Source organism: Trachinotus anak, unplaced genomic scaffold, assembly GCF_046630095.1.
Source record: "Trachinotus anak isolate AG129_WGS33_773 ecotype Australia unplaced genomic scaffold, CSIRO_AGI_Tana_v1 ptg000021l, whole genome shotgun sequence".
In the NCBI taxonomy this organism is placed as follows: Eukaryota; Metazoa; Chordata; class Actinopteri; order Carangiformes; family Carangidae; genus Trachinotus; species Trachinotus anak.
In genome coordinates, this window is record NW_027273872.1 from 27,459,070 (window position 1) to 27,477,186 (window position 18,117).

Genomic DNA, 18,117 nt, shown 5'->3' on the forward strand with positions numbered 1-18,117 from the left:
TATTCAGAAGGTCTGTGATTTGATCCTCCAATCCTTGTGTGCGAAGTCTCCATGGGCAAGTTACAGAACCCCAACTCACCTCAGGATATGGGTGTGATGCATGTGTTACTGAATGGGTGAATGTGAAACACTTTGACTAGACTCGAAGACAAGAAAAGCACTATGTAAGTGCAGTCCTGTGTAATCAGGGAAGAAGGGCCTTGGTAAGAGAGATGACCAAGAACCCAGTGGTTACTCTGGCTGAGTGGAGATGGAAGAAACTTCCAGAAGGACAACCATCACTACAGCACTCCAACAATCTGGACGTTATGGCAGTGTCCAGACCAAGCCTCTCTTCAATGAAACCCACATGAAAGCAGCTTGGAGTTTGCTTAAAAACACCTAAAGAACTCTCAAACTGTAAGAACCAATATTATCTGGTTTGATAAAACCAAGACTGAACTGTTTGGTCTCAATTCTAAGCCTCATGTCTGGAGGAAACAAAGGCATCGCTCATCACCTGTCCAATACTAACAGTGAAGCATAGTAGTGGCAGCATCATGCTGTGGGGGTGTTTTTTCATGGGCAGGAACAGAGAGACTATATTACTATATTCTTAATGAAACCCTGGTCCAGAGAGCTCAGGACCTCATACTGGGCCAAAGGTTCACGTTCCAATAGGACAATGACTGAAAGCACACAGCCAAGATAACACAGGCGGGACTTCTTGAATGTCCTTGAGTGGTTCCTTTTAAATAAATTTGCAACTACACTGTAAACCCGAATGCTCAAAATAATTAATTGGAATGAGTAGTGTAAACTCAAAATCATCTTAGAAGTTGTTCTTACTTAAAAAACTTGAGTGGCCGTAGCTATTTGCTTATTTTTGAGTTTATCAAACTTGTAATTTTTGATTAATATGAACTTTTTGCATTTTTATGTAACTGCTATTTAAAATTATTAACTCAGCCTTACTTAAAACTACATGGATTAAACATGTCTTTATGTCTTATTTTGAAAGAACAAATAAATAAATAAAATCAAGAACAAATTAAGAATTAAATCAATTGCATCAGATAGATTTGAATAAATTATCACACACACGTTATTAAATACGTTTATAAACGGGTACACTGATAGCCTAGCGGTTAGGGCGTCCCACTTTGGTGCATATGCCGTGCAGCTGGTCACTGAGTCGACCCTTGCTGTGTCATTCCCCTGCTCTCCTCCACTTGCTTCCTGTCAATCTTCACTGTCCTATCCAATAAAGGCAAAAATACCAGCCTAACTTCACCTACCTTTGACTTATTTGTGTAGTAAAATGTTTTGAATAGTCTATCAGGCATCTTAAACATCTACTTTGTTTTATTCAGTGTTGGTGTATTGTTGTACTCTAATGAAGAATATGACTGCAGTTTTTGATACTTCTGATGCAGGTTTAAATTTCATGACAGGTGTCCTGTAAAATATTTTTTTTTATGTGTTTTCAGGTTGCTGCGACAAATATGACTTGGCACTGTAAGTTGTGTTCAGCTTCTTTTACAACTAGAACATATTTATTTAAACACTGTAGACTGTAATAAATAATTGCTGTTACTGTCCTTTCCTCCAATGCAGGTGTATGCAGAGTTCCAACGGATAACTAACCAGAACCTACCTAACACTTTCTACGCGGAGCTTGATCGCCACACTCCTCGTTTGATGGCCTTATTTAGGCAGAAAGCCTCCAAAACTGGAAAGACGGCAGATGCTTTGGCAGACATTTTCAAAGTCCATGATACACAGGTGATTATACAGTACATTTCACAGGTAGAGTCTTAGTGTAATGTTGGGAGTTTAATGCTTCAAATAAGCTTTTAAATTCCACAATTGCACCAGATGAGTCAGCAGATTATTAGTGGATTTATGTGCAGATATTGGAAATTAATTAACTAATAATTAGTCGGGACTGTTTAGCATTTGGTTTGAATTGTAAACTTGTCACAACACTATTTTAATCTTCTTAGGAATTACATGATGTCCACACAAGGCATACCACTGTTCTCCATGCCCTTCCTGTGTATCTACGTGAGGAAGTCTCTGGATTTTTCAGAACATGTGTGGTAAGTCCAAGTAAAGAGATATCAGGCCTATTGTACTGTAAATTAACCAATTCATATTTTCATTTCATTTCCAACACACTAGAATTCCTGTATATGTACCAGTATTTCAACTTAAAACCTCTGGCAAGATCTTCATAAGTGTGAAGTGTCATTTTGGGCCCTTTACGGCATCAAAAAAAAATCAACTGCAAAGAAAATCAAGTAGCCGTCATTAGCCTAACAGTGGAACACATAAAAATCATCTCACTTTCTCAGCAATGAGAGAACTTGTGTATTTCTTGTTATTTATGACATCCAACTGTAATCGAAATTGCCACAGCCATAGTTTCAGTAAATGTGATTATATGAGCTCCATTTCATTTTTTAGGATGATATGGATGAGCCAGACCTGGGGGATGCATCAGTGCTCCTCCTTACAACCGTCAGCGATGATGCAACAAGCCCAGTTCACTACCACCCAGTGAGAGTCTCTGTTGTCCTGGAGGGTGATGTGGTTGTCAGCCTCCCCAGGCTTGCTGATGCCTTCCTGGTAATGTTCGGCCTGATCTATGCACTACATCTCAGTTATCCCAAGGGTCTGACAAACACTTTTGAGTTCACACAGAAAATCTTACTTGGTCTTGATGACTCTAAACTGTCACCCAAGCTGCAGACTCTTAAAAATGACCTGATGTTGTATGTGTAAATCAAGATCCAATAAGGAGTGGTGGATTCTGATGGCTCACTCTGTTAGAGCACAGTCCACAATGATAATATGTCATGTCAGGTCCATGTTGACTACTGTTCAACTGTAGATGTTAAAGTTGCTGCTCTACTCAACTTGTTTTTAGCCAAATGGCACAAAGTACACACTGTCTTTGTACTGGTTAATGTAAATTTTATTGTTGTTTAACTGAAATGCAGGGTTGAATTAAGTGTTTATACACTATGGCATTTTGTTTTTAAAAGGTGTACTATATAGTTTTGGGAAATAATTTTTTTTATCAGAAAAGAAATTTCTTCATTGACACATTTTCATAACTAAATAAACTCAGTTTCAGGCTGCTTTACTTAAGTAAAGTAGCCACCTTTCTGGTTGGAAACAGTGTTATAGGGACTTTATTTTCTTCTGAGGATGGGATGTTTATTCTGTTATGGAAATGGATCAAATAAGTAGTTTTTATTGTCTTATTAATATTGTTAATTCGGATTTTCAAGTTTGAATTACTTACTACTTACTTACTTATTACTTACTACTTACTAAACTTACTTACTTACTAAAGCTATACAGTGCACCCTGAAGTTGCTAGATTTGAACCAGATAGCCAAATGAAGGCTACACACTGCCTTTGTACATGTAAATGTAGTTTTGAAATTTTAGCAGTTCTAGTTGTGAAGCATTCATAATCAATTTGTTTATACATTGCTGCACTGCAAGTTTACAACCAGAAGGTGACAAGTAACAGTTTATAAGCTATTTGTGACATAAAGATATTTTCTTAATGTGATTTTAGCTTTTCTGAGTTTGAATATTTTCTACTATTACATGGTTCATCTTAAAGTATACACAAAAAGGCCAGAAGTAGACTTGATATTTTTTTATTTATGCATTTATTTATTTGTTTGTTTTTTAATTTTATTTTTTTTGCTAAGAGACTGGGCAAGAAAAGTTTATACTAAACATCTGAATAGAAAAAAAAACTTTTAATTTGATGTGGGTTTCTTTTGTTTGACTTTTAAGTCAAGTGTACTTATTATGTTTAAGGCAATCAGTTGCCACAAATATTTTACGTTTGGATGTAAATGATTTTGATTTGTGCAAGTCTATGTTTTTGAGTTATGAGTAATCAAAAGATTTATTGAAAAAACTAATAAATGTTAAGTTCATGAAACATAAAAATCCTGAGTTTTCATGCTTGAAATTATTAAGTTCACTTCACTTATTGCAATGAGAAAGATAAATAAATATTCTGAGTAGCAGAACCTGAAAATATTTGAGTTGGCTTAATCAGTAAATTTAATTTTATTATAATTTAAAATTACATTTACCATAAACTCCAAATATATAAGCTCTGATATACTCAAATGTTTGAGTTTATGAACTCAAAAAAATTGTGGCAACTGATTACCTCACTTTTTTTGAGTACTGCTAACTTATTCGGGTTTACAGTGTAATTTAAATGAAAAAAAAAATCTCTTTTCACTCTGTCATTATGAGATATTGAGTGCAACACTTAACAAGTGCTTTACTGTTGGTGGCCTGCTCTGTTTCTGTACATCATGTATGTCAAAGTGGTGAAGATGTTTTCATCATCCTCTTGTGCTTTGTCTATTTTCTTTACCTATAGTTACAATGAGCTCTCTCAGCGACTCCTCAACTTCTACAGACACTAAAACCTACAATATTCTTCCTTGTTCTTTTTTTTTTTTTTTTACATCTTTTAATACATGTTCTCTGATAACCTTCCACTACAGAAATCAATTGGAGCTCATTAGATTCTTATAAAGACATATTGGATCAAGTGCGAAATTAGATTGAGCCAGAAATTACACAGCACAGAGCTGGGGAGTGAGTGTCATGGCAACAAATTAATACATATTGCAAGACAGATCAATTTGACCTTAGCAGGGCATGGTTTGATGTTTTCATTGTTTGATCCTGCTCTAATCTCTCAGGTTGACAGTCACACGCTCCCTGATCCTGATGTTATTCCACACAATGCACCAATAGCATATGAAGAGTGCATGTAGCCCAAAGAAAATGAGCTCAATGCATTAGTTTGGAATTACAATGGAAGGTTGAATTTGAGGAAATGTGTGACTCAAAAACATCGCCAAGCCTTTCTGATAGCTCCAATCAGAACAAATTGTTAAATATTGCCTTTTATTTTTTACTTTCTTTTTCCTGACAAATCATGTGTGACCTTTCATGTGTAGACACTGTGCCTGCTCATGCAAAATAAATTCATGCATATTTAAGAGGGATGCAAATGAGAGTGCATGATGAACAGGGCTTTTAGCTTGAAATTTAATTACAAGTGTAGTCCCCTTTGCAAATGAGTTTACTTTTCCTCTCTGTCTGTCTTTCTTCTTTTTTTTTTATTTTGTTCTCTTTCACTTTGCATGTCCCCTGCAACCCATTATGCGAGTCCATGTCATGAATTCAAAATCTCTGGCATGACAGCTTGAGAAGAAAAAAGTCCTGCCATTCCAAACACCCATCTCATATTTTATACAACAAAGTGGCTGTTGTTTGCAGAGAGAAAGAGACAGAGAGAAGAACAATAAGGGGCTTCAGCTGTCCATTCTGTCTGATTCTCCTGCTTTGCTTTCCACAAACTCAAACTGGAGTTTTTATTTCACTGCAGTGTGACTCACCTTGGCCCAGAGAGAGGGAGGACGGCCTGTCAACCCCCCCCCCCCCCCCCCCCCCCCCCCCCCACCACCACCACCACCACCTCTCTCATGTGGCCTAGTTTCTCAACAACCCTTATACTATGTGACTGCTCATTACCATGTTCTGGCTAGAGTTAATGCAGGGAACTTGACCCCTGACGCAAGGTCAAGAACTCTCCAAAGTCCACCAAGTGCGCCCCTTTTTAGCTCTTCTCTTCATTCTTCTTTTGCTAACGCCCATGTATTTGTCCTCCCAGTGCTCCGTCCTTTCAGGTCCTTTTGCTCTCCATACGTGACTGATGCAATGACTGATTTCTCCCTGAGCTACTCCCACCGACAGAGAGCCTCAATGAAATCAAATCCTTTGAAAGCTGAGTTGTCTGTGGTTTTAATTTCACCTTAAAACAATGGAACCCGGACGCCAAGTCGTCATAAAAGTGAATGTGATCCTCATTTAAGCCTCAGTCAATTTACAGCCACCAGCTTCTTTATAGGATTTGAGGGCCAGTAACTGCCTTCAAGAGACATTATAGCACAAAGTGACCCTCTAACTCTTTGTTTGGGAGGAGTGGAATTTCAAATCGTATGATGCTGCTTCAGGTCTTCTCAGTGTATCCTCTTCACAGTGTTAGGATATTGAGAGGATCCTCGTAAATATCCTTTAATCTCTTTCCGTCTTGGAAAGGGCAGGGTGACAGCTTTCAAGACTAGCTGGTGAAACTCCCCTCCATCGATACCAATGTGGTGCCCTGTGTGGTGCAGGCTGGAGTTGGAGAGTAATCAATACAAGGAATGTAAAGTATCTTGAGTGGTTTGATGGCAAGGCATATATACTATATATATATATATATATATATATATATATATATACTATCATAATTATGAACTGTTTTTATGGTTCGGTTTAGACTCATCTGCCTCAGGTTAGGTAAAGATGTTTCGCAGTGACTTTATTTACTTTTAACCAAAACCACTATCTTTCTTTTTTTTGTTTTAGTTGCCTAACCACAGACAGGGGTGTGGATGTGAATCCTGGACTCTGGTGTGATGATCTTGTGCTTTGTACACTTTCCATCCACCACAAACTCCTCATGGTGACTCAGTTGTGGTTGATAAATGTGATGTTTAAATGTTGCCTCTAAACAACATTGGTGACTATTATAGGATCCAGGAGTCCTGACTGGGCCTGAGGTTTTCTCTCTCAGTTGAGAAATCTATTTGCTCAGTAACAAGTCTTTATGCAGTCTTTTGTTTCATTGGTTGTGTGACACTCAGTATCCTGTATAATATCAGGTATTGCTATTATTTTAAGTAAAACTTTTTTTCCATGATAAATGAAAATATCTACCTCATCCAACACACTTGTGCTACTGTCTCCATTTGACTTCCAAATACCCCATGACCACCGCCACCACTCTCTCCACACACACTCTCACAGTGGGTCAAGTAGAACCTGATAGGTCTCCACTGGCTGCCAAACACATTAATGTACACTTTCTCAAACACCCACCCACACACTTCTCCTCCACTTTGTTCATGTCATGCTTCCACTCAACCAATCAAACATCCTCAATTCACTTCTTCTCTCTCTGTTTTCTCTCAAATTCAAGTCTATTTTGTTTGCATCAATAAGTGCTGCCAACATGAACATAGGCATATACAGAAGGTAAAACATTAAAGAAAAAACAAAACAAAACAAAAAAAAAAGAAAATGACAGAAAGTGTCTTAGTAAGGTGTTGTGCCACCATGTGGTGCCAGAACAGCCTCAATGCTCCTTGGTATTGGTTCCCCAAGTCTGTGGACTCTACTGGAGGGATGAACACTATCCATTCATTATCTATACCGCTTATCTGTATGGGATCACGGGGGGCTAGAGCCAATCCTGAATTTGGGCTAGGGCGGGGGAACACCCTGGACAGGATGCCAGTCTTTCACAGGACTGACATATAGAGACAAACAACCATTCACTAGTACCTACAGGGAATCCATCTTTTTGCTGGGAGGCCACAGTGCTAATCATTGCACTGCACTGTCTGGGATGAAAAATATTCTTCCAAAAGACATGCCCTAATTTGGTGTTTTGATGATGGTGGTGGAGACACTGTCTAACATGTCACTCCAAAATCCCCCATAGGTGTTCAACTCAGTTGAGATCTGGTGACTGTGAAAGCCACAGCATGATTCACATCATTTACATACTCATCAAACCATCAGTGACATCTCACCTCCTATGGATAGGGGCATTGTAATCCTGTGTCTCCACTCAATTCTCCTGGTGTTTCATTTCTCATCTGTCAGAGGTAAACACTGTAAATTATCCAATAAAAGGCAGTATTCAAATAATGGTTTAGCTGACAATTCAAATAATAAAGATTTGAAATTATAGCTTGGTGAATGTCCAGATAGAAAAAAAACAAAACAAAACAAAACAAAAACATCTATGTATATCTATGGCCGGATGCAAATCTAATATTTGTACATATATTCAATTTCCATGTGTGAAATATATGTTCATGTAAAATAAAAACACATATGAAACACATTGAATAGAGATGTTTAAAATGAATGAGAAGTTAATATGAAAAACATATGTAGGTGTTTTAATAACTTACATATATAAATTTAATATATAGCATTAACATATATGGTCACAACATGTTATACTTTATATAGATTCATCATACAGATTGTTTTTATACATGTAGATATACAAATTTTAATATGGGTATTGTGATAAACTATCCAGAGGATGTTTAATAATAATGAATCTCCTGATAGATGACATAAGGCAACATCGTTCTTGATATAGGGACTTATATCTCATATATTACATTTCTGTATGGGTTACTTTAAATATCATTCCCAGCAGCAACAGCAGGACAGACTCCTGATCTTAAGGTCTGCTGTGGTGTCTTGTTAACTTGTGCTGCACCTGTGGGTGTTAACCTGCATCTTTCAACTGGAGAAATCATGCATCAGCTGATGGTAAAGATGGTAAACCAAGGCAAGCTAATCCTGGGCGTAAGCCTGAGTGCTGAGGTGAGGCCTCAATGGAAAGCACTGTACAAAACACAATTAAACAGTTGGAGATCTACTGAGGAGATTTTTTACATTGTGTGTGTTTCTGTGCCCTGACCCTTGTGTCCTCAGAGAGAAACTGCTGGGCTGAGCCAAGATGGCTGTTTACATCATCAGACAGAACAAGATAAATTACTCTTTGATGCTCTCAGCATACTGATCAGAGTAATAACAAGCAGACCAAAAATTGATGGCAATTATTACAGCATGATGACTGACTGGACTGTTTTGTTTCTGTGTGGTGTTATAAAAATCTTCTGTGCTCCATTAATGAGGGGGCTCTGTTTAGGAAACATGCTGGGCTGAATTTTGTGTTGCTTTGTTGCAGTGTTTGACTTGACTGCGTAAATAATGGTTTTTGAAAATTCTCCCTCTCCCTCACACAGACACAAACACACACATACAGCTGACGTGTACATAACCACTCCCATTATAAACATATTAACCACATTATACACACTGTTTACTTTTATAACTGCAAACATGCCCAGCTCTTGTGTAGGTTCACACAACAAACCTCATAATTCACCTAATCCTCATAATTAAATTTCTCATCCATTTTTAGTTTCAGGGAGCATTATGCACACACATTCCTGTGTTTTTTTAGTAAGTTGTCATCTCATGGAATAATGTGATTTAACAGGAACAGTTTTAGGCTCTTTAATATTACGTGAGTGTTAAACATAATAGAAATCTGAACCATCAGACCTTTGAGTTTAAATGGTCACAAATTCAGGGATTATAATGCTGTGATCTAAGATGTGGTTTTACCAGATTCAAGCATCCTTCCTTCTTCACATAAATCTTTGCTACCTCCATTATTAATAAAGTAGAGAAAAGTGGACAGATTGTGGTGAAAACATTGAACAGAAGCAGTGAGTCAGAAGCAGAATCATGTCCGACAAACTTTCCCCCATGCTTAGTCTTTGATTTGCTTTAAACTCCCCATTTCTTAAAATGGATGCTCCTTCAAACATTTAACATAATAGTAAATGTGCACAGAATGAGTCATCCAAACGGGTCAAAAAACTTTGGAAAATGTAATCCTTGGCAGAGCAAACTCAAGCCCTAAATATTGCTTACACTCAGTCTGCCTAGATATATGTTAATGATAAAGTGGTTCAACCCTGGGATATAAGGTTAGGAGCCCATTTTCTAAGCTCAAAAAGTAATGCTGAGATTTTAGAATCAGCATTTTAAGGGACTCTAAATTAAAATTAGGTGATTTGTGCGTAGATGAGAGATTAGAAAGATTTTTTGTGTTTATCCCATAGTTTTAAGCAAGCACCCTGACTGGGGTGTAGGTTATTCAGCAACAGCTAGAATGAGTGTTGCCATTTTTATTATCTGATGTCACTAGTCAGATACATTTTCATGTAGACTCAAAGAACCTCAAATGAAGAGAAGACTAATATGGATATAAATTTTGGATATCTATATGGATTTGGGTTTGGTTGTGGTACAACTTCTGTGTCATAATTTGTAATTTTTGTTCATTTTTTCCTTTAGACATCTTTAAAACAAATATATGGATCTCATTCTGAGATCAGAATTAAGGGTATTTTTTTATTTATATATTTTTCATACTTGTAGTAAATCCAAACTAGATCCAATTTTTCAGTGCTGTTTATCTCATACAAAGACATTCTGTAATCTCAAACATACTGTCCCAACAAAGCTCAACTGAGATCATAAAATTCAGTTTAGTGCAGAGAGCAAGAACGAGCAACAATTCTCAGCCATAGATGCTGTAAATGATGAATGCATAACTACGAGAAAAACAAAATGTGGTACAGTTGTTTGAACTGTTGGTGCCAGGTGTTGTTTTTCCATTTAGGTCTGGGTACCAATGTTTGAGCAAAGTTGCTTCTCCCTCACACCGTTGTTGTTGTTGTCGCACAGTCTAAATGTGGCTCTAGTCAAGAACCAGATGGCTTGTGGCTCTAGTGTCTGTCAGATCTATTCTACCATAGATGATAAAACAGTCATTTTCTAAATTGACAACTTCATTTACCCCCAGCTGAAATACCAAACCACCTCCCTGGTATGAATACAGTGACCTCCAAATTCACTTGCATAGAATGGAGGATTTTAGCCCTGTGTACAATCAACCTGGTATCAAATAGACACATTCCTTTAATTTGATTCTTTTGGAAAATCAGTCAGTACAGCCTGCTACCTACCTGCTACCATTAGTAAATCAATCAGTGGAGAAATTCCTTCAATCATATGAAACATAGTTATCAGCTGCTGCTACAGTGATGCTACAAGGACAATTAAGTTGAATTCCTCATGAGAAATTCTGAAATCTGATTAAATCAAGTCTTCTAAAACCATTCTACTGTTTGAATGCCAACATAATCCAATTAAAGAGTGTGTCTATTTGTTGCCAAGTTGATTGTATACGGGGCTATTCACTCGTCCATACTGAAGTTGGTGGATCATTACGTGCTGGGCTGAAATAGGGTACTCTATTATCCAACTCACAACGCACATAATTTATCACTCAGTGCACTAGAATATTTTTACACAAAGCATTTAATTTAATAATGAAAAGTCTTTCAGCTGCAAATTAAAAAAGTACACAGTCTAAAGCATTTGGCTCACTTGTTTCATTTATTAAACAAGATATGACCCAGACTCTGAGCCATGTTAACACTCAGGCAAATATTGACAAAGTGGAGTGGAGTAAATCTGAGGGACCAGGTCATAGCGTTTCTCAAACTCCCACTTCGTCCTGAACAAGCCCATTTCAGTCCGTTTACGTAGGAAAATGTCAACTGAGTGATTTGTTCCTTGAAGTCAGGTGACACACACCGAACCTCATGAACCCATTTAACTTCTCATATCCCCTCCACCTACTGCTATCCACTAATACTCTCCAGCATAGTCATTAACACTGTATTACCTTGGTGGAAAATAAATCTTCCTCATCATCATCCCCCAGCTCTCTCACATCGTCAGTCTTGGAGCCATTAAACACAGTAGCAAAGTGCAGAGTGCGGTACACGTCTTCTTTCATGTCATTTATCTTAAACTCATTTACTCTAACCAGTCTCAGATCTGCTCCTCCTCCTCCCCATCTTCACCCACACATCTTAATATCATAAAGTCCTAATTAATATTGCTGCTTAATTAAACACTCATATTTAAAGAATGTAGCAGGAGGCGGAGGAGGAGGGAGGCAGCTCTCATCCGTGCTATTAATTGTCTTGGTCATTAGCTCATTTCTATCTGTCACTGCATCTGCCAGCAGTGAACTTCCATTAATGGAGCCTCCCCTGGTTTACAGAATGGTAAAAAATGGGACATAAAATGGTATGATGTATGTGAAGAGCACTGTGCCTGAATAGATCTCACCAAGCCAGAGGTGACTAGAGAAGCTAGCGTTTAACGTTAAATGATGTTAGGTGGACTGTTGCAACAGGCGAATATCCTTCTGTAACAGGTATTCTTTTTTATTTATATTATTTTTTTGACTTTTTCATGCCTTTATCGCAGTCGAGAGAGACAGGAAACGGGGAGTCAGAGAGAGGGGGAACGACACACAGGAGAGGGTCGCCTGGCGCGGGATTCGAGCCCGGTCCGCCTGCCGTGAGGACTATAGCCTCAACACATGGGGCGGGTGCTCTACCAACTGAGCTAAACACCGCCCCCTGTAACAGGTATTTAAAGATATTTAAGATATTTACATATAGCACTACTGTATCTCAGACCAAATAAGACTGGATATAGAGACATTTAAGAGCAGGTATAGACAAATGCACAAACCTTTCAGACAAGAAGTGGCACAGTAAATATACTGCAGGTAAATATAACACATACAATACATGGTAATCGAGAGTATGTGGACATCAGAAAGTGATATGTGATTGTTAAATATCTAAATCCATGATTACACCAAGGGCATAGTATCCCATAATGTCTTTAATGTCTTCTTACTGTCTTGTTGTCATATTCTAGATTGCAGAAGTTGTTGATATGCGCATCTCACTTGCCTTAAATTATTCTCCATGTACCCACAACAGTTTACAGGTTTACAAGCCCATGGTGTATGGTACATCAATCCAATTTGAAATTTTAGTTTTTGAGTGACAATCTGTAATCTAAGCAAAAAAAATCAGCAGCAAAACAGCTGTCCTTTATCTGTTAGATTTCCATCAAGAGTGTGAAGCCCTGTGCTTTGCAAAATGTAAATATTTGTCTTTTTGAAGTTTAGAGTAAGAGCACACTGCAATGCATATTTTATCAGAATCAGAATCAGAATCAGAATCAGAATCAGTTTTATTGCCAAGTATGCTTTCACATACAAGGAATTTTTTCTGGTGATTGGTGCAATTGATCAGCAACAGTGGGGCTCTCTAGCCTTGTTGATGAGGCTAATAGCAGATGGGAAGAAGCTATTTTTGTGGCGAGAGGTTTTGGTCCTGAAGGACCGCAGCCTCCTGCCAGAGGGGAGTGTCTCAAAGAGTTTGTGTCCAGGGTGGGAGGAGTCAGCTACAATCTTCCCTGCACGCCTCAGAGTCCTTGAGGTGTACAGGTCCTGGAGGGACGGAAGATTGCAGCCAATCACCTTCTCAGCAGAGTGGATGATACGCTGCAGTCTGTTATTGTCCCTCTCCGTGGCAGCAGCGTACCAGATGGTGATGGAGGAGGTGAGGATGGACTCAATGATGGAGGTGTAGAAGTTCACCATCATAGTCCTTGGCAGGTTGAACTTCTTCAATTGCCTCAGGAAATACATCCTCTGCTGAGCTTTTTTGATGAGGGAGCTGATGTTTAGCTCCCATTTGAGATCCTGTGTGATGGTGGTTCCCAAGAATCGAAAATGCTCCACGGTAGCCACGGGGGAGTCACACAGGGAGATGGGGGTGGGTGGGGCTGGGCTCTTCCTGAAGTCCACTATCATTTCCACTGTCTTCAGAGCGTTTAGCTCTAGGTTGTTCTGCCTGCACCAGGTCACCAGACGCTCAGTCTCCCACCTGTAGGCAGACTCATCGCCATCAGAGATGAGTCCAATGAGAGTGGTGTCGTCTGCAAACTTCAGGAGCTTGACAGACTGATGGCTGGAGGTGCAGGTGTTGGTGTACAGGGAGAAGAGCAGAGGAGAAAGAACGCAGCCTTGCGGGGATCCAGTGCTGATGGTCTGGGAGTCAGACACGTGCTTTCCTAGCTTCACGTGCTGCCTCCTGTCAGACAGGAAGTCGGTGATCCACCTGCAGGTGGAGTCAGGCACGCTCAGCTGGGAGAGCTTGTCCTGCAGCAGAGCCGGGATGATGGTGTTGAAGGCAGAGCTAAAGTCCACAAACAGGATCCTGGCATAGGTCCCTGAGGAGTCCAGGTGCTGGAGGATGAAGTGGAGAGCCATGTTGACGGCGTCATCTACAGACCTGTTGGCTCTGTAGGCGAACTGCAGGGGGTCCAGGAGTGGGTCAGTGATGGATTTGAGATGGGACAGGACAAGACGCTCAAATGATTTCATGACCACAGAGGTCAGGGCAATGGGTCTATAGTCATTTAGTCCTGTGGGCCTTGGTTTTTTGGGGACAGGGATGATGGTGGAGGATTTGAAGCAGGCTGGCACGTGGCAGATCTCCAGTGAGGTGTAAAGATTGTATCCATGTAAAGATTAAAAGAATAAAATCTACAAAACAACAAAATGTGGAAAAAGTGAGTGGTCTGATTATTTTCTGAAGCCACTGTAGATATATATATATTTTTCCAGCATTTCAATTCAATTTTAATACTGAACAAAACAGGTCCAACATGCCCTATCTTAAGGTTATTTGTTACCTCTAAATAGATGAGGGTCATATTTGTGCAGGCCATATGTTACTAGCAGCGTAGATACAAAAGGAAGGACAAATGTATGGTCTGATCTTAGAGATTCACTTATCGTTTTATCATAGTCCATGTCTCTGCATAATGTGTCCATGTGACCTTAAAGTAAGGAGCTTATGAAATTAGCAGTGGCATAAATATTGATAATGTCTTGTTCAGATGCAGTTTCTTTCAAACATTACATTGTGATTATGGCCAGCAGTCACTACTGATATCCTGGAGCAGTCGTACACAATGGGCCAGTCGTAATGCAATTTGATGCCAGACCGAAGAGAGGGAGAATCAAACAGAGCTAACATGGGAGAGCCAGAGTGGACACCTGAGCTCCTAGATGGTCATTTACTGGTAAAATAGTTTTGTTTTTTTTTTTTGTTTGTTTTTTTGTTATGCATATAGGTGTTGGTTTCTGTTAATTTTAACTGAGCAAAAACCTGCAGAAATTTGAACCCCTCTACACCTTCAGATACACAATAAGTTATCAGCACTGCTTGGTGACACTGTAGGGCGGACACTGTTTTTGACTGTGTTTGTTACCCTACTCATTCATTCAATTTTCAGGTCTCTGCATGCTGATTTTCATACTTTAATGGAAAGTAAAGTAAAACATTCCAATGGTGGAGAGTGCACAGTCGGACTAGGAAAGGCATTCTGGGAATGGCCCTGAATGATGGGCACACAGGAAGGGCCAGTAAAGACACTGATGGGGTTAGTTAAATCTTAAAACACTTAATGGATGTTTTGTTGGTCCGCTGCCAGTGCATCACACAAATAAGCAGCAGCGAGCCAGAGTTGCAGCAAATCCTTGTAACTAATACTTTTTTGCAGAGTATTAAGTAGTGGGTTTTTTTGGCATCTTTATTCTGCATTGTTGTTTCATCTGACAATGGAGAAAATAGTGTACATGAGGGAGGACCTCTTTGCTTTACAGCGTACCAGACATGGAGTTAAACCGAGCTGAAGGTGTGGTCCCAAGGATACAGAGTCTGCTAAGCTAAAGGCTAGGAGATAGAGATACAAGCCGGAGGCACTTGTGAAGAACCAATGAGCATATCGTGAGTGTAGTCAAATGACAACACTTCTGACCATTGTGTGGAAGTTCCATGTCACCCTCACCTCTCGCCTGTCTGGCTTTGCTCAGTATGTTGACTGTCCCACAAAGGAAAATGATACACTTGATTTGTTGTATGCAAACGTGAAAGAGGCTTACACTGCTTCACTTCTACCACCACTTGGCAGATCAGACCATAATCTTTCTTGATCCTTCCTACAAACCCTGTGTACTGAGGCAGGCTGCAACCACCTGCTCATTCAGGAACTGGACCCTGGGGGCAAGTGAGTCTTTAAGGGGCTGTTTTGAGTTCACAGTTAAGTTCTGTATGGGCACTGTAACACCAACAAGGACTATACAGTGCTTTCCTAACAACAAACCCTGGATTACCAGTGACATCAAGACCCTCCTCAACCAGAAAAAGGAGGCCTTCAGGGTTGGAGACAGGGAGAAGTGTAGGTGTGTGCACAATGATCTGAAGAGGAGATTAAAGCAGGTGAAGGAGGACTATAAAAGAAAACTAGAGAAGAAGCTGCAGTACAAAAAACACTAGAGGGATGTGGGATGGGATAGGGACCATCACTGGCTACAAAGAGAAGAACAGCCAGGCAACAACCTGTCTTACAACAGGTTTGACACAATCTCAACTGTTCTCCCACCGTTTCAGCTGCAGCTTCTCCTACAACATCTCCTTCACACTGCTGCAACCCTGACACTGCAGCTGCAACTTCCTCCACACTGGTGGATGGTTGGTACTGTATGTGCCCAAGGCTGCTTGGGAACTGTGCAGCTCATTTGGCTGAGCATCTCTAGAGGACGTTCAACTTAAGTCTGATAACAGGAAGGGTCCTGTGGAAAACATCATGTCTTGTTCCGGTACCTAAAGTAGGATGCCTGGCCAAGATAAATGACCATAAACCAGTGGCCCTCACATCAGACATTACAAGGAACATATTGGAGTGGATGATATCATTCTCTACATGCTCCACCGGGCCCATTCTTACTTGGATGAGCCAGGTAGTTACATGAAGATTACATTCTTTGATTTTGAAGTGCATGTAACACCATCTGACCCGCATTCTCAAAGACAACCTAGAGGGGATGCCTGTGGATCCCTCCATCACGTCCTGGATTGTGGAATGGGCAAGAAGGAGAGTACAGGGATTTGACCAGAGGACAAAGTACACAGTTCCATTACTTGAGTAAAAGTACAGATCCTCCTGGTCAAATATTACTCCAATACAAGTAAAAGTTGTTCAGTCTATTGTTTACTTGAGTTAATGTACTGGAGTACTTGCTTTTAAAAATACTTAACTATTCAAAGTGCATTTTTTATGTGAACACATTGTTGTATTGTTCCACAGCGTACTTACAGAACCTAATGACTCTGAGGGTCCACAGGGGACTGTTCTGGCTGGGCAGGTAGGAGATTACAAGGAATGGACAAGCTGGTCAAAAAGGCTGGGTCTGTGCTTGGAAGGAGTCTGGACTCTCTCAGGACTGTTGTGGAGAGACACAGTCACTGTAAGATGCAGCCATCTTGGGCAATACCAACCACCCTCTCCATATCAGTCCAGAGAAGCAGCTACAGCAGCAGCCAACGTCTCATCTCTCTGCACTGCTGGACTGAGAGGTTCAGGAAATCCTTTGTTCTCACTGCTGTCAGACTGTTCAACACCTCAGACAAGGGGAGTGGATCATGGCACCGACTTAAATATTAACTGTATACATTAATGAGCTAATGGACAATCTGAATTCCCCCAAGGTATCTATGTATCTATCTATCTATCTACTGTGGCATCCAAGTCAGTATTGTTTTGTCCCATTTGCTAATGATTTTGATAGCTAACCCAATCTGGTTGTGCAGCAAGCAGGTACAGGTGTCACATTCATGCGTCTAGTAAATTAAAATAACTTGCCCACAGACACTTGGCTTACCTTCTAGTTTGACAAGATATGCTGTTGGTGTGATGTTAGCTTTACTACCAGGGGACTTGGGAAACATGGGAAACTGTCTCATCCTCTCTGCATGTTAGCTTTGCAGCAGCAGCAACTGTAGCAACAGTTTGCTGTTCCATTGTTTGCCCTGTAACATGGTCTGAAGGAACGGCATGAAATGCTACGCCAGGTAACATTAGCTAGGCTATAAATCTATTGTCCTCTATTATATCACTGTAGTTTTGTAAAAAGAGTCTAAACAACTTACTCTCACTATTTTTTACTCCATTTTGTTTTGTATGTTTGTGGATGCTTTATTTAGGGTTAATTTTGCTTCAGGTATCAGACTTCCACAGCAAATAAGACATTCTGGATTCCACCATGGTGTTGTTGCTTTGGCAATGCACATCCATGAAATTGGGAGGCGGAGCTTCTGAAAGAGCACTGAAAGGAGAGGTGTATTTGTTTTGCTGCAGAGTTCAAATGGAAAAAACATTTCAAATAGTCTTTCCTCAGGATTGCAAACACCTTGAATACTAATTTGTAGTTACATAAAGAAACTGAGTTGATTACTGACTGAACAGGCTGTGGCACATTTTGTACTTCTCTGCTGTGGTGAGTTTGGGTGCTGTAGGAACTTTCAAAAAAGTCTGTTGATGAACAACAGCTTTTTTAATGACTTAAGCCTTTTTATTAATATTATAGATACTTACAGATACGTAAAATTATTTTTAAAAAGACCAAATACTAACACA

At 39.7% G+C, this 18,117-nt stretch overlaps 1 protein-coding gene across 4 annotated transcripts in view; it reads left to right on the forward strand.

Moving 5' to 3' along the window:
• The first annotated feature begins 1,280 nt into the window (after positions 1–1,280).
• The window catches only part of LOC139606195 (uncharacterized), a 254,968-nt gene continuing 238,131 nt past the window's right edge, over positions 1,281–18,117 (forward strand). Inside the window, exons 1-6 of one of the 4 annotated variants that reach the window (XR_011684568.1) lie at positions 1,289–1,497; positions 1,597–1,764; positions 1,986–2,081; positions 2,449–2,610; positions 6,454–6,550; positions 12,037–12,779. Coding sequence is in view for 1 of the 4 variants with exons in the window: in XM_071458235.1 (XP_071314336.1) it covers positions 1,591–1,788; positions 1,986–2,081; positions 2,449–2,610; positions 12,037–12,200; positions 14,579–14,588 (630 nt within the window). In the remaining 3 variants the exon portion in view is untranslated. Of the gene's footprint in view, positions 1,789–1,985; positions 2,082–2,448; positions 3,164–6,453; positions 6,551–12,036; positions 12,780–14,578; positions 16,360–18,117 lie in introns of those variants that run through there. The other 3 variants (XR_011684566.1, XM_071458235.1, XR_011684567.1) reach the window with 3 other exon arrangements.